This window comes from Ilyonectria robusta (assembly GCF_021365365.1).
Source record: "Ilyonectria robusta strain PMI_751 chromosome Unknown BGZ61scaffold_1, whole genome shotgun sequence".
Lineage (NCBI taxonomy): Eukaryota > Fungi > Ascomycota > Sordariomycetes > Hypocreales > Nectriaceae > Ilyonectria > Ilyonectria robusta.
Genome location: NW_025764435.1, coordinates 3,557,162 through 3,577,827, shown reverse-complemented (window position 1 = coordinate 3,577,827; position 20,666 = coordinate 3,557,162). Strand labels below are relative to the sequence as shown.

General features: G+C 54.6%; 8 protein-coding genes across 8 annotated transcripts; 2 read left to right on the top strand and 6 right to left on the bottom strand.

Annotated features, from left to right (window-relative positions):
• Positions 1-248: 248 nt before the first annotated feature.
• On the bottom strand, positions 249-3,090 carry BGZ61DRAFT_439191 (Rad3 protein). Its single transcript, XM_046244336.1, has one exon. The coding sequence runs from the start codon at positions 2,995-2,997 to the stop codon at positions 511-513; it is 2,487 nt and encodes an 828-aa protein (XP_046112689.1). The 5' UTR covers positions 2,998-3,090; the 3' UTR covers positions 249-510.
• Positions 3,091-3,220: 130 nt separating this feature from the next.
• BGZ61DRAFT_544112 (uncharacterized protein) lies at positions 3,221-3,882 on the top strand (the record flags this gene model as incomplete). Its single annotated transcript, XM_046255264.1, has 3 exons — positions 3,221-3,391; positions 3,447-3,490; positions 3,563-3,882. The coding sequence occupies exons 1-3, from the start codon at positions 3,387-3,389 to the stop codon at positions 3,880-3,882; spliced, it is 369 nt and encodes a 122-aa protein (XP_046112688.1). The 5' UTR covers positions 3,221-3,386.
• Positions 3,883-3,975: 93 nt separating this feature from the next.
• BGZ61DRAFT_439189 (nucleophile aminohydrolase) lies at positions 3,976-5,425 on the bottom strand. Its single transcript, XM_046244335.1, has 5 exons — positions 5,053-5,425; positions 4,992-4,998; positions 4,890-4,942; positions 4,447-4,834; positions 3,976-4,395 (listed from the first exon to the last, which is right to left on the bottom strand). The coding sequence occupies exons 1-5, from the start codon at positions 5,081-5,083 to the stop codon at positions 4,065-4,067; spliced, it is 810 nt and encodes a 269-aa protein (XP_046112687.1). The 5' UTR covers positions 5,084-5,425; the 3' UTR covers positions 3,976-4,064.
• A 145-nt stretch (positions 5,426-5,570) lies between these two features.
• BGZ61DRAFT_338450 (uncharacterized protein) lies at positions 5,571-7,176 on the bottom strand (the record flags this gene model as incomplete). The annotated part of the gene is made up of 4 exons (XM_046239130.1): positions 5,571-6,341; positions 6,395-6,514; positions 6,650-7,057; positions 7,117-7,176. 4 exons carry the CDS (start codon positions 7,174-7,176, stop codon positions 5,571-5,573), a joined length of 1,359 nt encoding a protein of 452 aa, XP_046112686.1.
• Positions 7,177-9,044: 1,868 nt separating this feature from the next.
• BGZ61DRAFT_471283 (uncharacterized protein) lies at positions 9,045-10,670 on the top strand (the record flags this gene model as incomplete). Its single annotated transcript, XM_046248191.1, has 1 exon — positions 9,045-10,670. One exon carries the CDS (start codon positions 9,045-9,047, stop codon positions 10,668-10,670), a length of 1,626 nt encoding a protein of 541 aa, XP_046112685.1.
• Positions 10,671-11,148: 478 nt separating this feature from the next.
• BGZ61DRAFT_525945 (uncharacterized protein) lies at positions 11,149-12,938 on the bottom strand (the record flags this gene model as incomplete). Its single annotated transcript, XM_046252856.1, has 2 exons — positions 11,149-11,181; positions 11,256-12,938. The coding sequence occupies 2 exons, from the start codon at positions 12,936-12,938 to the stop codon at positions 11,149-11,151; spliced, it is 1,716 nt and encodes a 571-aa protein (XP_046112684.1).
• A 2,163-nt stretch (positions 12,939-15,101) lies between these two features.
• BGZ61DRAFT_439180 (uncharacterized protein) lies at positions 15,102-17,603 on the bottom strand. The gene is made up of 3 exons (XM_046244334.1): positions 17,428-17,603; positions 16,381-17,360; positions 15,102-16,329 (listed from the first exon to the last, which is right to left on the bottom strand). The coding sequence occupies exons 2-3, from the start codon at positions 17,223-17,225 to the stop codon at positions 15,444-15,446; spliced, it is 1,731 nt and encodes a 576-aa protein (XP_046112683.1). The 5' UTR covers positions 17,226-17,360; positions 17,428-17,603; the 3' UTR covers positions 15,102-15,443.
• Positions 17,604-19,889: 2,286 nt separating this feature from the next.
• BGZ61DRAFT_525943 (translation protein SH3-like domain-containing protein) lies at positions 19,890-20,601 on the bottom strand (the record flags this gene model as incomplete). Its single annotated transcript, XM_046252855.1, has 2 exons — positions 19,890-20,389; positions 20,454-20,601. The coding sequence occupies 2 exons, from the start codon at positions 20,599-20,601 to the stop codon at positions 19,890-19,892; spliced, it is 648 nt and encodes a 215-aa protein (XP_046112682.1).
• Positions 20,602-20,666: the final 65 nt, after the last annotated feature.

Sequence of the window (20,666 nt, the reverse complement as noted above, 5' to 3'; positions counted from 1 at the left end):
CGGCAGCCGGAGCAAATACATACCGCTCAGGATGAGATATCGTGCTCCGTCATGGGCATCGTCCAGGGTGCGAGGCGCATGACTGCCCCGTGGCATGATGACGCCCGTTCTTCGGCCATCCCCATCTCCATCACATCACGCACTTCGGCGTCGCGGCGAAGAGTGGCGCCTTCAGCACACGACAGCAATGGTGCATCCACCCAGGAACCCCATTTCCGTCCCCACATCCAGAAGTTATTTCAAAACGTCATTTTTTTGTTTACGTTCTACAGCTTACTCCATACTATACTATACATGTTGCACAACCAACATCGGCTTCTGTTGTCTGCCGGTTTTTCCTGAACGCCGAATCTTCCCCGGCCCCTGTGCCTGAACAGCCCAGAGGGACCTCCCGACCTCCTCCGGTCTCGTCCAAAGTTGCTGGCCAATCTAGGTTGCCTGAGACCCGTCCCATCCCGATTATCCGTCTCTATCCCATGAATCCCGTGAAACCCGTCATCACCCATTCTATTACCCTGCTGCGGCTCGCCTCGCGTTTTCTCGTCCAATCTTCTTGAAGAAGGAGTGGCTGTCCTTCTTGTTCCGTTTCAGGGACTGGTTCATCCTCTTGTTCTGTTCAATGTATGCCATGTCCTGTCCGCCACTGAGCTCTCCGAGCGTACCGGCCGTTCGCCGAGCCCCCTTCTTCTTTGCTCGTCGCCCCATTGTTCCACTATGGAACAGATCGTCCGTGATGTCTTCGTCCTCCATACTGTCGTTTTCAACGAGCACCTTCTGCAGTAGTTCCCGTCGTTCTCCCACGTCGGCAAATGCAAGTCCTGGCGTCTTCTCAATGTTGGCCAGCTGCGTAATCACCTTGAATGCGTATCCCTGATCCACCAGGAACGCCTGACGCTTGGACGAGAAAAACATCTCCTGCGTGTCCTTGGATACTAGCGAGTAGAAGAAGGCGTTGAAGCCTTCGTCGTTTCGTCTCTTAGCTCGAAGAATTCGTCCCAACCTCTGTGCTTCTTGACGACGCGAGCCGTAATGCGATGAGATTTGGATCAAGCAAGTCGCCTCGGGCAAATCTAGTGATGTATCTCCAATCTTAGAAAGGAACAGCGTGTTGACCTGCGGGTTGTGCTGGAAGTTCTCCAACACCTGCAATCGTTCGGCCTGTCCGGTACTACCGTAGATATAAGCCTTGCCCAATTTCAGGGCATACGCCTTCAGCGCATACACATTATCCGAGAAAACGATGATCTTGTCGCCTCGAGATTCATGGTAGTTGATCAGATACTGGCACGCCTGGAACTTGCGGGGGTTCATGATGTAAAGCAGGTTCTTCTTCCGAGACGGGGCCCGCAAATACTGGTCGTAGAACTCAGTCGGCATAGGACACCAAACCTCGGCACACTGGACTCGTGCAATATGACCCTGCTTCGACAACTCCATCCAGTTCGCCTCGAAGAGCTTGGGGCCGATCAGGAAGTTCAGATCCGAAATCTTGTCATCTTCTCGCAAGAGAGTGGCGGTGAGCCCCAGCTTTGAGTGAGTCTTGATCGAAGATGTCACCTTTCGGAAGATGTTAGCTGGCACAACGTGCACTTCGTCTAGAAGCATCAGGCCCCATTCTCGACCTGTAAGGAACCGCATCATCTTCTCGGCATCATAAGATCTTGCTCTCGATTGTGTCACCATGGAGTACGTCGTAACGATAATACCCGTGCTGCCAGTGAACACATTGTTTTTGGAATCGGAAGTGAAGGCGACAATGTCGTCAGGGTTGATGTTGGACCATTTCAGGAATTCGTTTCGCCACTGCACCACTGACATCGAACTTGTGCAGAGGACGATAATACCCTTCTTGATGGTGCAGGCTGCTGTGATGCCTACTAGGGTTTTGCCAGCGCCGCAAGGCAAAACAATAAGACCACTCTTAGCTCGTCCGTTTCCGAACATCTTGCTCAGACTCTTCTCTTGGTATGGTCGAATCTGTGTGCCTGGCTTGAGATCGATCTCCAGGTTGGGGTTGACCTCATCTCGACGGAAATCGTACTCTTCCAGAACAGGATATCCCAGATTGAGGCACTCTTTCTGTACCGTCTCGACGTCCTTGTCCGCAATCTCGAATGCGTGGGTCACCTCCTGGTCCTCGTCATCCTCTTCGTTGAGGCTTGCAAACACGTCCCCTTCCTGTACGGGCTGTCCTTCTTGAGTCTGTTCGGGTCCTGACTTTTGTAGGCCGTTGGCTTGCTTAACACCTGCGGCGTTCTTCGTTCCTGGAATGACAAGACCACCGATCTTAGGAGCTGCCGAGGTCGTAATTTCCTCGGTTCCTTGGACTCGCAATGGTCCGATCTTGGGGTTCTTTAGGAGTGTCTGGAGCATCTCTGGATCCGGGCTTTCGACGTAGTATTTGGTGTTCTTGAGAACCAGCTTAACTTTGCCGTAGCTCTGGGTACAGTTTGTAATGAATGCACGGATTTCGTCGGGTAGCGGCGTCTTGAGAAAGCGGTCCAAGGTATTAATGATGTCCTGTGGCGATAAACCAACCGAAACGGCTGCGTATAAACTATGCGTCGTCAAGGCGTATTCGTGCATGAACGTCGGTCGTGATAGCGGTTCGGAGATGGTGATGAGGAAATCCTGTGCCTGTTCGGCGAGCGGGTTGAAACTCTCCAAGATGATGCGGCCTTTTTGGGGGTCAATCCAGAGCGGGCGATTCTGGTGGTCCTTCTTCAGATCCAAGTACGAAAAGTCATGGTCCCCAAAGATATGAGGAAGCGGTTCCCGGATCGCGTGTCTCTTCTGGTAGCGATCGAGGGAGAAAAGGTCTATGTTCTTATCCAGGTCCCGCTCCAGGACCTCGTCAACGGGGCCCTCATCTTCCTCCACTTCATCGGTGCTATCGATCGTGCGAGGAGTCGCAGCTCCTGGAGTCGACACCCGCGAGGACCTGCCAGCCTTCGTCCCTCCCTGTACGGCTCCGCCTGCCTTTCGCTTCGGGGGCATTTTGATCGGGTGGCCGTGCAGCTTGAGGTCGAACAGCGGCGGTCGTGGAACGTGGAAGGATGATGAGGTGGGAGAAAGATACGTGAAGAAGGCTGCAAGGCAGACGTTGAGAAGTGCACGAGCAAGGTACACGCCGCGGATGACTAAGAGCGAGACAGCCGGGTTGCGCGCGGCTAACTTAACGCCGAAAATTAGGGGCTCGAAGTGGCGGGCCAGGGGGCGAGACCTCTGTAAATATACCCCGCCGACATCGACCCGATTCCGTTTGGATGATTAGGTATCACGAGGAAAGCCGACGACCATTGTGACCGCCAACTCCTTGTCCTCTCAAGCCCGATAACTCTACTCTTGCCAATCGCCGTGAAACGGAAATCACTACTTTCGCCATCATGTGGTAGGTCCAATATTTGCACCTCGGTCGCAACCCAGAGAGCTCACAACCCTCGCAGCAAGCACATTCTCAACGCGCAAGTCTCGGTCCGGTCGCCATGCTGTACGTCCTCGTGCCTTAATCCTACCCTAACGTGGAACACATACCTCCAGATACTGACAGGTTGTGCCCCAGGCAAGAAATGGTTCGACTGCGTTGAGTGCCACACCGAACAGGAGTCCCACCCGCTCGCCGAGAACTACGAGATGATTTTCGCCTGCAAGAAGTGCAGGAAGTGTTTCCGCAAAAACGCCACGGAGTTCGAGGAGGCTGACGAATACTGCCCCCATTGCGATAACCACTTCATCATCGAGGCCAAGACCCCCAGGGCAGCACTATCCATCGAGAGCGAGGACGTCCGAATGGACAGCAAGATGCTAAAGGACGAGAGGGCGAAGCAGCAAGCGTTAAAGACCATTTTCGACCCATCTGAGGATGCTGACAAGCTGGGCTGATTGTAGAGCGAAGAGCAAGTTTGGAAAATCTACGGCGTTGCGGGTTTCAGAGCGTCTTGCTCACTTGAGGAGGGAATCAGTCAAATAGAAAGCGTCCCGTCATTATAAGTGTTGATACAATGGCGCCGGGCTCTAGTTTCGTAAACCATACCCCTGTCTATGAACGTCAATCATGGCTACCCTTACTCCGCCGCAGAATCATCCTGAGACCTCGTCAGGATAGCAGCGGTTCCAGTACCCGGAGTTCGACCTGTCTTCTTCTTGGCCGCCTCCTCCTGCTTCTCCTGCTCAATCTCCTTGACGTAACCTTCGATCTCCTCAGTTGGCAGGGTCTCGATGGAAGCTCCAGGTGCCATCAAGGCAATCTCGATGTTCTTCGCACCGGTCTGAACAACCTCTAGGAGCGACTTGATGGCCAGTCGGATAGTGGCCTCCCGGTCCATGTCCTCCTTGTAGTTGCGCTCGAGGAACTCTCGAACGGTCTTGCTCGAACGACCGATAGCATTTGCCTTCCTGATGGACGATCAGCATTACTCTCCCATCAATATACTTTCTATTACGTACCAGGCGGAGTAGATACCAGACGGCTCAGTCTGGTAGAGTCTGGGGACCTTGCCGCCGTTGTCGAAACCAACAATCAGGGTGCTGATTCCGAATGGTCGCACACCACCAGCCTGGGTGTAGCGCTGCTGCACTCCAGCAACATACTTGGTGATGTAGTCGATCGTAACGGGGTCTTCGACAGACAAGCGGTGAGATTGTGCCTCTAATCGCGCCTTGTCAACGAGGATTCTTGCATCAGCGTTGAGACCAGCGAAGGCAAGGGCGACGTGGTTGTCGAGGAGTTGGATCTTTGAGGGAGTAATTCGTGTGTCTTGCAGCTTCATGGCGGATCGCTTCTCGCATCCCAGCACCACAACATCGGCACCCTTTACACCGACTGCGCAGGTTCCTATTCGAGGTGTGAGCTGCGGCAACCTTAGGATCGTGGGGAACCTAGTACGGACCTCTCTTGACAGCCTCGCCAGCATACTCGACTTGGAAAACGTGGCCATCGGGACTGTCAAAAAGTTAGAGGGTTAATTACAGGCACGCTCGCTGCTACTGACCTGAACACTGTTCATCACTGTTAGCCACGAATCTCCAAAATGCCAGCGCTATGCAACTTACCCGACAGAGCTCTGTCGTATCCGGAAGCCATGGTTTACGAATGTAACAAGAGGGTCGGTTGCCAATCTGTGTAGTTTCGTCGAGGGGTTGTGGCCGCGTTACGTTCCTGAGGGCGAGAAGTTGGGTTGTGGATGTGGCGTTGCGTTCGATGATGGAGGTTGATGTTATGAGCCGGGGAGCTTCGTCAGAACTGCAGCCTGCCCAGTAGGCTGAGAGCTGGCTGGAGCTTCCAATGTCACCCGCAATGGGGAAGACGGAGAAACGTAATGGCGGGTCCGATAAACTGTGCACGGACTGTGCTGCGCACTGTCACCCCCCAATCCTCGCGGGATTCTCAACTAGGAACTTTTGGAAGGAATTCTTTCCATTGCCACATGAATCTAAGCATATGTGTTTGCTTTAATTCTGTCTGCGTTGTATCTTACATCGGCACGACTGAAATACATGTCCAACTTTCCTTCCTTAAATACGGACCGGCTACTACGTCGTTCTCAGTGGAATGACCTCAGAAGCTCTTTCTAGAAGGTTGCAACTTCAACCCATTTCTGTCTTTGCAAAACATTCGCAATATGCTGACCCTTCTCAATTAACCTCGACCTGAAATTATCCAACCACATCATCTCCATCAAACCGTCCTGTGAGGTTGTGTTGATCTCCTTGTAAAAATCCATCGCCGCCGCCATCGGCGCAACCAACACGTCAGGCTGGACTGTGCTATCAAGCACCGAGTCTAGGCCACGACAAATATCCGCTGCGAATTCGCGCCCATGTTGGTACCGTGTCACGTCAACCTGGAGATCTGGTGGCAGGTCTGGCCACATATCGGGATACGCATCGATGACGGGCTGGAAGATGATACGCTGGAGGGATTCAATGCAACGGTGAAATGTGATTTGCGTCATCCAGTAATATAGGAAGGCGAGACCAGTATGGTTGTCTCTGAAAGTGTAAGAGTTGGAAAACGGGATGAGGCCCCCCGGGCTGGTCAACTCCTCAGCCCAGAAGGGAATTGGGTGACCTGGAGTGGGTTGGTTGGCTGCATGGAGCCACAAGTCGAACTGCCTCTCAAGCGAGAGGCTGCTTTGAAGAAGATCCTGGGCCCGGAGGCGGCGGTTGTGGGTTGCCTCCAGGGGTACTATCTGATCCGTGTGTGAGAGGATGGAGGGCAGAAAGAGGATAAGGTCGAAAAGGTGGTCAAGTGAGCACTTGGGGTGCCTCTGCCAGGGGACAGACGTCCATTCTGGAGCGGAGAGAAACGTGTCTCGTCGACTTAGGAGAGCGAAGCCGGCCTGAGTTGGGTCAGATCATCAAATCACAACCGAAATCAACAAGTGGTCCTCACCGCTAGAGGTCGGTATACCCGAACAAAGAAATGGTGATTGGGAAACTGGCTGAAGTGGGCGGGACCCAATCGTCTCATCTGGTACGTGCCAGCTTCTCCCGAGCTGGCAAGCAAATCATGCTGGAAGGGTGTCAGCAGGGCCTCGGAGAATCGACAAGCAGCTTATCAAACCTCGAAAAAGAAGACGCAATAGCTCTCTGCCGAGTCATCCCCCTCATCGATGCTTGGCAGGCGTGCTAAACACTGCGCACTGACACGCAAGTCTTGATCGATCAATGTCGGCTGCAACTCGGACGGGGCATATGGGGGAAACGAGATGTGAAACCCCTCTGACTCGTCCTGCTCGGAATAATCTCGCACAACATTCGGAAGCTTGGTCTGCAGCGCTGAGACGAGAACGGAATACTCGATTCCCTGGCTTGAGACGAGGGTGTGATCATCCCATGCCGAAGTCAAGGGTAGCAGCGGGGCCAGATCGGGCCTGGGGCTGTCCTCGCCGGCAGGGGTCTTTGGCTTGCTGGACGAAGGTCCCTTTTTGGGATGCGAGGCCACCCTGCCCATGTTCTCGGGTGTCCCGGTGATGAACACCCTCTCCCTTTCATAGCCCTCACACTCTCTTCCGCTGGCGATGCATTTTTGGCAGAACGGTCGCTCGTTGCTGCACTGCTTCTCGATCAATATCTCAGCGACGTGTCTCACGGGCTCGCTTCTGGGATACCAACCTTGACTCTTCTTCGTCGGCAGGTTTCACATCCCTTATATTTTCCCTTCACACCCACCATGTTATCGCAGTCGGAGGTTTGGCTTGGGGATCGGGCTCGGAACGGAGGGCAACAACAATGATGACTTTGCGGGAGCAATGGGATGGGCATACCATACCAGGTTCGAATTTTCAAACGTCCGCGGCCCTGCTTCTAAATAGTTTCCCGGGTTTCCCACGTCGAGGCACCGGATCGACCCTCACCACCCCCCACAGAATGCGGAATACCCTCGCCCTCTTCTCTCACCGGGAACCTCCCCTACACTAGAAGGGGTGGCCAGGAGATGCAGAACCTTCTGCCGTCATGGCAGCTCCCCTGCGAAGTCCCTGCGAAGTCCCATTACGCGGTAATGAGGCAAGTCTTGACACAGCGAATAAGAGGAGAAGGCAGTCCTGCCCGAGCCAGCCCACTGGGGTACGGGCCGCTTACGTACCCACCGGGGATTCAAGCTCAGGGGCGGGGAGAGGTTTAGGTGGCCATTCTGGAAGACTTTGGTTCGGGTGTGCATCAGTATGGGATGGGGGATGATGACGCGGACGGTGGGAAAGCAGGGCAGCCATGGTACTAGGCTGTGGTACATGGTTCTTTCGGGGACTTTGTCCTGACAGCGAAACGACGCATCGCCGTGGACCGGGCGGTGGTGGGGAACCTGCGTCCTTGGCGTCGTAGGGCTGACAGGGAGCCAGGTCGAGAGCAGCCGCTGGTTGGCTGAAGCATCAGGGAGCTGAGGAAGCCACACGACTACGGATAACCCTGGGACTGGAGCCGGCGTGACAGGATGCAACGGGCGGGCCGTTGCTCTGCCCTGTCATAGGGCTCTCCTTGGTCGGTCGGACGCGGTAATCACGAACAGCATCTCTTGAGCATTCCGTCCAGACGACCCAGAAGACCCAGACGACGACGGACCCTGTTCCGCGGCGGCCCGTGTTCCTTATTGCTGCATGCGGCGGCGCGCCTCGTTCGATTGGCTGCACCAATGACGATATCTGCACAGCGAAGCTACGAGCTCCTTTCCGCATTGACGAGGCGAGGACGGTGTATGGAAGGGCGCCATGTCGATGGCGCCGTGGGAGTGGGAGGACGACTGGGCGGCCGACAGCACCCGAGTACCGGTAGACTACCCAGCTGCAGGATGACGCTGCATGGTGGCTGTCGCTCGCGTGAGAGTAGAGTCAGTTCAAGAGACGGGCATTAGATGGACCCGACAAAAGTCCCGTCCTTGAATGTTGCCGGTTTATTAATCTGGAGCCATCACGATAGTCACATGCACGCATTCAAGCTACTGGTGCAGCCATGCGAACTTTGGTCGACCGTCCGTCGACGCAGCCCGAAGTTCTCACAGCTGTTGACGTGGTTATTTTCGCGCGAATCTCTTAATTGAGGGCTCGCAGTTGGTTACTTATCGCTTCGTTACAGATGTCCAGCTCGTAACCATATTCTTCCGCCAGCTCGGTCGGTCCTCTTGTGTCATGAACAAACGGCCTAGAAGCCCTTGGAATCATTTCTTCTTGTCATAATCGATGGTGCATTGAGCTCGTCCAAACCCAATGGTCCGTTGTAGCGTGCCCTTCCAGAAGAACCCACTCCGATTGTGGCGAGAGTGATTGTCAAGGATGCAAACATCGTGGCTAAACACACCTTGCTCACCCACCAGGTTATCGCCAGTTCCTCTCCCACTAACGTGCCTAGACTCAGGCCCCACCAACCTCAAACAACCCAAGCAAGGCCAGCCAGATACACACGCCAACGAGTAGAAACGCCTCTCGCAGCTGAAAACTAGAGATAGCCTCAAGCTCCGGGGCTCGCTTCTGAAGGCGCTTGGCTTTTCGTGGGCATATCTTTCGCTTTCCGCCTCCACCGTCGTTCGTCACCGCCCGATTCACTCAGCAATGCCTGATTCCCCACCGGCCACTTTGGCTTCGCTGCCCCCCGAAATCATCAAGCAGATATTCTCTTTCATGCCTAGGCCTGCTTTGCCTCATCTGAGATTGCTTGATCACCGACTCGGCTTCATCGCGACGGCCCTCGCTTTTCGAACCGTGCTCGTCCGAGCTTTCGGCGATAGCCCTCAACATTTCATCCATATCGCCCAGTCGGACAAGCTGTGCGGCCTTGTGCGAGAAATGACCTGCGACACCTGGTTTGGCCCCGACCATGAGGACCGTAGACCAGGCCGCGATGAGGTTCCTCGGGGGTTCATGGCCACGTTACCATCCCTGCGCTTCTTTCACGGCTTGAAGACGCTCCACTTGAGGTCCAGCCAGCATTGCGGCCGCGAGGGGAGGAGAACCCGGGTTCCCATCGAGACGGACGACTTTCGATATAGGGTCCTAGATGTAGTCTTTAACTGCCTGGCCGGGACGTGGTCTGCTGGAAGACAGCAACAGATCGATCAATCTCTGGGCCTGCAAACTCGCCATGGCATTCCCTTGTCTGAGAATGCAACAGCTCCCATCTCCCTTTCGGCCCTGACGATTTCTAACCTCGGCGACAATAATGATACCCGGCTCAGTGGATCAGATGCCTTCAAGGAAGTTCTCGCCTCTAGTAACCTCGTTGACCTGAAAATATACATCACTACGCAGCTCAGCACCTACGGGGGAAGCCGCAGTATCTGCTATCGTGATAAACACGCCATGTTTGAGAGCTTGCCTTCCACCTGGCTATCACAGCCCGTGGCTTCGAACCTGAAAGTCCTGTCATTATATTGCTACGAGTATTGGGGGTGGAATCCGAAGCTCGATCTCCGTACCGTGGGCGCTGGCGGTGGAATGCCTAATCTAAAAGTCCTTGCCTTGGGCAAATACGTCTTTAGCCACGAGTGGCAGGCGGATTGGTTTCCATCTTTAGGCCTGGAAGAGCTCTACCTTGATGATTGCCGCATTGTTTACCAATCCAGGACCGACTGGACGCCAGATGACCGCACCAATGTGGTTGGCCAGGATGCCAACGGCCATGACGTTGTCATATCTAGCAAAGGCTACCTGAGGTATGACGATGTGTGGGACTTAGATACGGATCCAGATGCTGCTTTGGACTCGAATTATACTGGAGAAGAAATTACTGCCGACAATATCCGTCGTCGGTTTAAACTGATTCGCTTCAACATCCGGTGGCACACGCTCTTCTCTCGGTGGCGCGATTCCATGTCGACCTTGAAAGTCTTCAAGATGGGTTACGGCGCATGGGACGAAGAGCTACAAAAGTTTCCCCGGAATATGCAGCCCAGCCGCCTCAACAGCCTGGTGCTAGATAGAACCGCTACTATTAGAGCTCACTCGTTGAAGTATAATGCTTTCCGGGATTTCGATTCCCCGTCGCTTGACGTGGGAGGCACCAAGGCTCGGATGAAGTATATTTACGATGATACGTATCAGTGGTATGAGTGGAGGGACTGGGTGGATGGATGGGGTTCAAGTGACAGCTCGCAATGGGTGCTTGAGGATGATGTTGAAGCCAAGGATGAAGCTGCCCTGGAGCTTTTTCTGTCGACGGTGAACGCGCGCCGGAAGTGATGGCATTCTTAAACGACGAGAGACAACATAAATCCCTAAGAATTCAGAAGAAGCCTAAATCAAAGGATGAGACCAAATAGCGGACACGGCAAAGGCCTAGAATAACCACTCGTGATTAATCTTACGCAACACTCTCCACAGTTATTTAGCTGGCGATCTCTGAGTGACCATCAGCACGGGGGACCGGCCCAAAGACCCTCTTCCTTATGCACCATCACGTCAGATGAAGCGTAGACTGGGTTATAAATTTACTTTCGCTTTCTTGTTATTCATTCCTCAAGGGCTTCCGTCTTTTTAAGTAGGCAAATACCACATATACAACTTTGATGGCGAGTGCATGTCTCGGCCTCCAGCGCCAGATCCTGATGGCTATTGATATGATATTTGGGACCCTCCTCCGTCCTCCCAGCTAGATGTAGTGCTCTACATTTCACCTAGTGGGCGTGCCTGTGGTGGTATATTTTTATGCAAGTTGCATCTAAAGGTACTTGTAGGGGTTCATGATGCCGTTCTAAGGGAGATGCTTGTTAGTGAAGAGGCCGAGGACCAGATTAGGGCAGGGTCAAAAGAAAGGAGAGAGCTCACGGGATCATAGAGGTTCTTGATTTGCTTCATCAAGCCCAGCATGGTGTCGTCTCGGCTGTACCCGACAAAGTTCTTCTTGGCAATGCCCAGGCCGTGCTCAGCGCTGATGCTGCCGTTGCGCTTCTGGATCCACTCGTAGACGAAGGGCTCCAGGGTCTGCTCGACCTTGGGGTCGTAGCGGCGGACGGGGATGTTGAGGTGCAGGTTGGAGTCGCCCATGTGGCCGTAGCCCAGGACGGCCACGACGGGGTGGCCGTCAGTGTCGCCCAGCAGGCCGGCCTCCTCCATGCGCGTCTTGGTGTCCTCCACCAGGGAGTACATCTCCTTGAGCGGGATGGACACGTCGTACTTGTAGGTGCCGCCCCAGTGTCCGAGGCACTCGGTGATGCCCTCGCGCCAGCCCCACAGCTCCTTGATTTGCGTCTCATCCTGGGCCACGACACCATCGGCAATGACCTCGCGGGTCATGACATCCTCCAGGAAGGCCTCGAGCTTGGCATAGTCGTGCTCGCCGTTGGAACCGCTGGTCTCGATGAGGCAGTAGAAGGGGTGGTCGCCCTCGAGGGGCTTGTCCTGGCTCTTGACGAGGGAGACAATCTGCTGGCTCTTGCCGTCCATGAGCTCAAAGGCAGAGAGAATCTCAGAGAGCTGCTTCTTGGCCTCGCGGAAAGCAAGCTGGGCCTTCTCGTAGGACTCGAGGCCGAAGAGGGCGACATTGACGGCCGGGGAGCGCTGGGGGCAGTGGATGGCGAGCTTAGTGATTATGCCCAGGGTGCCCTCGGCGCCGATGAAGAGCTGCTTGAGGTCGTAGCCGGTGTTGTTCTTGCGCAGGGTGCACAGGTCGTTCATGATGGTGCCGTCGGGCAGGACAGCCTCAACACCGAGAACGCTGCCGTGCAGGCTGCCATAACGGAGCAGCCGCAGACCACCGGCGTTGGTGGAAACGTTGCCGCCAATGTGGCAGGATCCCTTGGCGCCGAGATCGAGGGGGAAGATGTAGCCCTGCTTGGCGAGGTAGGTGTCGACGGCCTCGAGAATGCAGCCGGCGTCGACGACGAGGGCGCCGCTGACATCGTCAAAGGAGCGGATCTCGTTCATGCGGGCGATGCTGATGACGATCTCGTCAAAGACGGGGATGGAGCCACCAACAAGACCAGTGTTGCCGCCCTGGGGCACGACGGCCAGGCGCTGCTCGTTGCAGTAGCGCAGGATCTGGCTGACCTCTTCGGTAGACGAGGGCTTGAGGACGAGACGGGTCTGGCCCTTGTACTTGTGCATCCAGTCTTCGTTGAAGGGCTCGAGGTCGGCCTCGTCGATCGAGGCCGACACGCCGTCGACAATGGCCGAGGGGTTGTCGCCCAGGATCTCGCGGAAGCGGGCGACATGCTCGTCGGTGAGAGTAGCGAAGCGAGGATCGCGCTTGAGGTTCGGGTATGTCTGCGTCGTCAGTTTGGCCTGGCGGGCGAGCGTGGGAGCGACGACGAGTCTGTGGGGAGAGGTGGAAAGGCAGCGGATGTTCGCGGGGGTTGAAGTCGTAGGTGAAGTTGTAGGTGAAGTTGTAGGTGAAGTCGCCGCTGAGGCCACCCGTCCAGCGCCGCAAACCACCCGGCGACTCGACTTGGCGGCATTGGCTCTACCAGTGGGCGCCCTCAGCGCGCGCATGAGGCTCGATCGAGAGGCCATGGTGAGTGGATTGCTGCCGGTGCACTGGTCCTTGGGACTGGTCCTTGGGGAGACGCTCCTTTGCAATGGGACCGGAGCGATTCGTTGACCAGCTTTTTGACGGTTTTGAGCTCTGAGCGACAGCGGAGGCGTAGTCCCGGCAGTGGGGGTTGGATTTCCGAATCTGCCCTACCCAGGTACTTATTAGACGCCAATTGCAAAAACCCCCCCCATTTACCATTTACCCAGTTATTCAATCATTACCCAATTACCGGCCGTTTCTTAGACGGCCCCGGTCGGCAACCGGCTTCGTTTGGCCGGTGCCGGTCCAACTTTGGCTCAACTTTGGCCACTACCGGTCGGCCAGCTCGCTGTCAATGCCGGTTCTTGGGACGCTTGACACGCCCCCATTTTCGGCCAAGTCTCAGCGATATCACCCACCCACCAAAGCCCACCACCACCCGCTGTGGCCTACATAATACCCGGAAATGCTTCCGTCCAATAGCGCACGCCTGTAAATGTCCATGTAAGTCCCCGGAAGTCCCTGCAAGTCCCTCCGCGAATCCCTTTGCAAATCACCTCTACAAATCCTCAATGGGCCCAGAACCGCAACATCCCACCTTTGACCTATTCCAACTTCACCGAGACCAGATGGGTGGGTGGGTGGATGCCTTCAAAACCAATCATTGGAAACTTTGGTAGACTCAAATACAAGATACGCACCCTCTGGTTCTTGAAATTCAAAATAGTAGCAAAGGCTGCACTGGATACTACTTAAATTCACCTCCTCCTCCATCTGTAACCTTTATCAATCCCCCTCTGCAACCTGCATGAACCTCCCTCTGCAACCTTGGTCACCGCTTCGAAAAAAGTCTAGACCGGGCCACGGCATATTTAACGGCGTGCCATCTCCCCTCGTTTCTCCATTGTTTAGTATCATCACTTAATTCGGGGATGAAAATATCCGATCATCGGGGGTTCTCACCTTGATTGTCTCACAACTCTGCTGCCAATGATGAAGCTCGTCAAGAGTTGCCACAGGCCACCAGCGTCAGCGGTATTGAGCTGAGGCATTAGGAGGCTCCTGCAAGGACAAAAAATTGAGGTCAGCCAAAGCTGAGTGGGCTAAGTCTCCCCTCATCTCGCGATCGGTTTTAACATAGCCGCTGGGCTCAGTAATGAAAAAGTCTAATTATCGGGGGTCCTCACCTGTTGTCAATGATGAGAGGGAACTCATCATGAGTTGCCCAGGGCGCTGAGGCAGCAGGAGATCCAACCGTGAAGTGTGCTAGTGCCACCGAAATGGACAGCTCTGGAACAGAACATCATGGGATGGGGGAAAGAGCGAGGAAAAGGATAAGTATCCTAGCCATTATGGTATGGTGGTTCGTGGAATTGGCAGAGTCAAGGGACGATTACGTCGTTGTGCTAGGCACTCTTTGGAGCCTATGGGTGGAATGAGCCAATCACTACAATCACTCGGTGGTGTAGAGTGAGCGATGGGAAGGGAAGTTCAAGACACTGCAAGATTAGCCTAGTTGTTTCTGAAGCCTACCTACCTACCTAGGTACGTACGTACGAGTGGGAGGGACGGGTTACTTCAAACTCCGGGACACGTAGAATACAGGAGCAGAAACCTTCAGCTTCCGCTCTGGTCTAGGAGCTCTTGACAAGACGACACAAACTTCCCTTTTCTACGGGCACAGATTTGGGCAACTGGTTCCTGTACAATGTCTTCCACTTGTCATCCGCCCAAGTGGAAAGGACTCTACACACATCCTTCTATCTTTGAGGTGTGAGCCTTTGGAATGAACACTCTCCCTCACGGATACTGTCATGGGTGGGAGGAAGCAAATGGAAGCATAGCTTAAGTTTGGGTGGCCTAGGAAGGAAGATTCCCCGAATACATCGTGAGGAAGCGAAGGCGATGATCTAGTTTGCAATTGCGACGAAAAGTACAGGTTGTCAGAGTGAGTGCTCGGGGTGGCGGAGACTTGTAAAGATTCGTTGATGGTATACAATATCTACGAGATATTCTATCCCTACTCGACTTTTATGGGTAAGAAAGACATCGCTGCCTAGGATGCCGAATCACGCATGGACTCAGCTTCGACATTCCTCTAGAGCAATTTCGCCCTTATTTCGCCATCTAATTGCACAACACATGACTGATGGGATCATAAATAAGATATTTTGTTGCTGCAATTACAAAGTAACGTACACTACACTAGATACTATTATCCTGATCAATTCGCGCTGGTATAATTCGAAGGGATATCCATTTGCCAAGCCTCCCCGCCACCAAAACACCACATGATGCATCTAACAATAAAAGGTATAAGGTAACAAGGTAACGCAGCTTTGACTCAAGAAACACCTTCCCAACCTTCCTTTTTCTTCAAGGGCAAGGCACGTATCCAGCGCGGTTCCCTAAGTCGCCGACGATGCCCCTTGGCCAGGACAATCCCAAATCCAGTCGACTCTTCAACACTCACTTACTCGCTCGCTCGCTCGCTCACTGACAACTCACTCTGATGCGCCGTTGGTCTGCCCCTCCTTGAGTGGGCTTCCTGGTTCAAGGTTCGTCCTGTCCTGCAGCACGCCACTCGCCGCCGCATCATCTTGTCCATCTCGCTGGTCGTTGATCATCCTCTCCATGAAGGTGATGTAATCAAACTGCGGCATTCCTCGGTCTTCAGACATGTCCGGCCCCTTGTGAGGCGGCATAATGTCGATCAATTGGTCAATCACCTCGTCCGGCACCAAACTGTGGCGCAGGTCCATCTCTGTCACATAAGGCTTGCCGTCGGCCACCTCGCGGAACGACTGGAACACCTGTTCTGCCGTATTCTGATCTTCCGTCACGTCGACCATGAACCGAATAAACTGCTCAAAGGTGACATAATCTCGTCCACTGGACGTCTCCAAGAAATAGTCGTGCATCTCGTCTTCTGAAAACACCAGACCCAACGAGGCGAGGGCAGCGCTAAACTCGAGCTCATGCAAGGAATTGGTATCGTCACGGTCGAAATGTCGAAAGACACTCTCAAACTCTTCCAACTGGATGGGTGTCAAGTTGGTCATGTTTCTAGCCACCATCTGGTTCTCCAGGAAAGCGAGCTTCTTCTGCACTGACGTCTTCACCAGGCCAAGCTCGTATGATAGCTCGTCGTAGGTATAAGTTGTAAAATCGTTCTCCTCAATGTTAGCCTCCTGGCACTTTTCGTCCAGTGACGCAATCGTATCCAAGTACCGATCTAGGGGCGGGAGGTTATCGCTGAGCTTTCTGACATGGTGTAACTGATCCTCGACGTCGCCATCAAGACCCGAAATAGCCAATTGCATTGTGTTAAGAGCCATAGCAAAGTCGTTGGCCTTGTCAGCGAATGACTTGCGTAGGGCGTTCTTGATGCTGTCGCAGTGTTAATCGGGAACTTCGTCCAGGAGAGGCAGAGGAACTTACTCTCGAATGGTCTCGTTGATCAACTGCGCCCGCTTCATTTCGGTTTGGGACAAGTCGGTCCAGTTTCTCTCGAGAACATCCAGGCTAAGATCTGCCGGCGGGTCATATGGTCGCAGGCGGTACGTGCCAAGCTTCGTTTTAATGTTTCCAAGCAGGGTTGCGAGTTCACTCTTCTCAGCAACCCATTCACGCTTATTCCCCCTCTTGTAAGAAGAAAACTCCATTGCCTGTGCCTTGGCATCTGCGTATGTTCCTTCAAACTTGGACTGCTTCCATTGCTCAATCTGGCCGAGGATGGTCTTGATGAGCGCGCGCATGCGGCGCTCGTAAGCACTCTGCATCTCCCATGCACCTTGCATACTGTTGACAAACTTCTCGACTCGGCGACCAGCGTTCTCTACCTTTTCCATCTGCGAGAATGCGTGGAACCAGTATGCAATGTAGGTCATCAGACTTCGTTCGTCGGGCTTGGCCACGTCACACACATCCTCGACATCGAGCAGCTTCGGGATACCAATCTCCTTATGCGCGATATCGAAGGCCATCTGCATGTTGCCGTGGTGGTCCGACTTGTCCAGTGCGTCATAGTCGATGAGGTCGGGTCTGTGGATGTCCAGGAGGGCGCAAAAGGCCAGGCCGTCGTTCCAGCTGGCGCTGAAGTCTCGAACCTCGACCTCGTCGTAACAAGCCGTCTTCCTTTGGCACCAGAGAAGGAGGCCTTCCTTGGCTGACATGCCCTCCTGGTTGATGTCGCTGATGGTGAATCGGAGAATCAGGGTCCAGATGAGACCCAGAACAATCTTGCGGTTTCCATCGACGACATCTTCGGCACCGATGTTGGTCATCTGGATGCCCCTGGACTTGATAAAGTCGAGACCTAGGTTGGCATTCTCGAAGCGCTGCACGCGGAGCTTAGGTTTGGAGGCATAGCGACCGAGGGATTCGTTGGAGAGGCATTCGAGGAGATGGATAAGGATGACCTGTAGGGATGCATAGTCAGCGTATGAACGAGTTGTTGTTGCTGTCCTGGGGCAATATTGCACATACACCATCGCTGAGATCGGCCACCAGATCCTTGACCTCGACATTGCGGGCCTCGACCTTGGTGTTGAGCCTGGAACAAAGGAAACAAGGTCAGCACAGGGGTCACCGAGTACGCACGCAGGACGCAGGGGACAAGGGGAGACCATTAAGGGCAAGACAAAGCAAGACCGGGACATAGGTAGCTGACCATTTTGTAAACGTCTTTTGCTGGACGGTAATCCACCTCTGCTGTTCGGCGAAGGCCATCTTGGTCAGGCCAGTGTCATGCGGGGGCTCGACGGCAGCAAGAGCATCGGCAGGGCTGCTGGAACTTCGCAGGAACCTCCGCGGCTTGGTTGAGGGTTTATCCCTACTGCAGTCCTGGATGCCCAATGAGAGAGATCTGCTTCCCGACCGCTGCGCTCGCACGGCATGCAGCTGCGACTTGTCGCGTCGGGTGCGCGGGGTGGGGGAGGAGGATGAGGTGGCGGATGCGGATGCGGAGGCGCTGGAAACGCTGGCACTCCCGCTGGCACTCCCGCTGGAGCTGGCGCTGGCGCTGGTGAGGGTCCGGGGCCTGGCGAAGGGCGACGGCGAGCTGTTGCAGGAGTCGAGACACGCCGAGACGGGGCGGGACGAGGGCGAGCCGACGGAGCTGGCGGCGGTCGACACGGATGCGGCGGAGAAGTTGGAGATGGTCGACAGGCGCGACGAGCAGATCGAGGGGGACTGCTGGTGATGGTGGTTGTGGTGGTGGTGGTCTTCAGGTTGCGAGTCGCTGTCAGCGTCGCTAAATCGGGAGTGTAAACAAAAATCGGGGAACTGCTCGTTGCTGTCCACGTTGCCGGGCTGCAGTGGTAGCGTCCCCTGAGCGGCTGCCCCAGCGGCGGGACTGGCAGCCATGCTTGGCGGTTTCTAGTGGCTCGCCGCGCTGGGAGTATCGTGGCCCAGTGGGTAGTATTAGTGAGCGACGCCTGTCGGCAGTGCCCAATGCGGGTGGCCGGCACCCTGGTGATGTGCTAGGGCCCCTAGGTGCCGGTTCCGCTATCGACTACGTCGTTGATGAGCTTCGTTAAAAGAGGCTGGATGAGTGGCCGGCAGCGTCCCGAGATATCCGTAACAGTAAATGAAAGAATGACCGTAAATGAGTGACAAGGATCGAAACGGGCCTGCCCAAAAAGAGAGACAGAATCAAATGCAAAATCCCGTTGGCTGGGCTGACCTCAGAACACCAACTCCTCCAAGCCGCGGGCGGGAGAGAGAACGTCGGCCTGGTTTATACCCCCGACCCTCCGAGATGATGCCCTCTCATCCTCCATGTTCCCCACGTTCCCCTTTCTGCTCATGACCCCATATCGTCCCTTTCATAATTATGCCCTCTCTCTCCAACACCATTCGAGACGCCGGAAGTTGATCGCATAGAGGCTGAGCCCTCCATCTTCCCCCCCCATTAGTGACCCGTGACGACTCCTGAAACGAGAGCATCGCCCAATGTCAGCGTGAGATGCTCCTCTCGACCGCGAACACTACTTCTAACTTGCTACAACTCCACGATACCTTTGCTTGCATCAGTTCACAAACCCTGGCCGGGTGTGGCAGGCCATTCATGCAAATCCTGCAAATCCTCCAGGGTGCACCCTGTATGCCGTTAAGTGCAATCCGCCAGGGGGTTGCGACGCCCGTCGTTGGTTGCCCATGCTCAACGTCAAAACGGGAGATATTTTTGGACGCAGCGTCGTTTCTACATCTGACACACGACGCGCGGGGTTACTAGCTCTTTGAACACTTGGTGAGCCCCGTCCTCATACATTGGTGCTTCGATCTGATCGGCCGCCAATCTATGCAGCACTGATCGCAGGGGCACGGGCTGGTCAACGTCCAACAGAGCATGATTTGATGTTTACATTACCCAAACAACTAACGCATCAGAAAACGAACGATGCCACATATAGACGCCTGCGAGAAACCCCGTACGTGTACCCATTCAGGACGATAGAGGGGCTTAGACTAGGAGGTTGAGGGTTTTAGGAACTCCTCTAAGCGGTATTAGCTAAGACTCATACTTTACCCTACGTTGCGTCATGGGTGCTAACGACATTATATCCGTTGAGAATCGTACGAGGTGGACTTGCGTGTAAAGGAGCAGTGCTTTGTTGGGAAATTAGACTCTTTCGGTTCGCAGCAGAGCCTCTGTGGAACATATGGCTACTGAGCAACAAGAGCGAAGAACCCAACTGGGGTATATAATTCTCGACCAACAGGTCCAGTCAGTTGTACCATTGTCCAATGTCGACAACTGGTTGGTAAATCCGTGCATACGCCATTCGATGAACAAGCCTTGTTTTTGAAGCTATCTCATATGAGCCTCTCTTACAGTGAACACAAAATTTGCACCAAACCTCGATGAGTTGATTGGTACATGTCCATTTATACAGACCCTTATACACCGAGTATCATACAGCTCAGCCTCCCATGCAATAATCCCTTTATCGCTTCTTCTGCCCAGTCTGCGACCGTGACCGCAGAGTATGTCGCTCCTTCTTCCAAGCAAAGACCAGCTGGTCCACGCTGCCCATGTCGTGGCTGGGCTTGCGCATGTACGTCAACCGGGCTCTGCGCGCGCGCTTCGGCCGTCGCCAGATAATATCGATGCCCGTGACCGTAGGGCTGTAGATCTTGAACCACATCTCCACTCCCACCTTCATCATCTGGCCTCGCAGAAGGATCGCCGTGTCCTGCCCGCGGCGGCGGATCTGGATGAAGGCTCCCGCAAACGGCTCTCCGGCCTTGGTCGACACCATCAAAACGTCGCCGACTTTGGCGCTGTCGGCATGTTCCCGTGAGAAGAGTCGGGTGCGGGCTCCGGTCGGGTCCAGCTTGGCGATTTGCTTCTCGCGGAGGATGGGCATCGGGTCGGGGTGGGTGGTGCGGATGGAAGGCACCTGAGGCCAAATGGCAAACTTGCTGACCTTGTCGTTATCGGCCCCTACAGTTCCGGTGTTAGAGGATTGCGTCCAACCGAAACGAGAGAGAGTGAAGGCCGAGCTTACGTTGTCGTGCGCTGAACTCATTTCGAGGCGTCGACTTGGCGGGGGTGGCCGCCGCTGAGAGACATCTCTGGAACGATCTCTGAAATCTCGCCCGCCGGAAGACGGACTTGAGACAGCCGACAGGCCGTCCGGCGTTCGCAACGTTCATCGTGGGTGACTTGTCGTGCGAAGATACAGAGCACTCGTCCGACTCTAGAATTTCCGGAGCTCCAA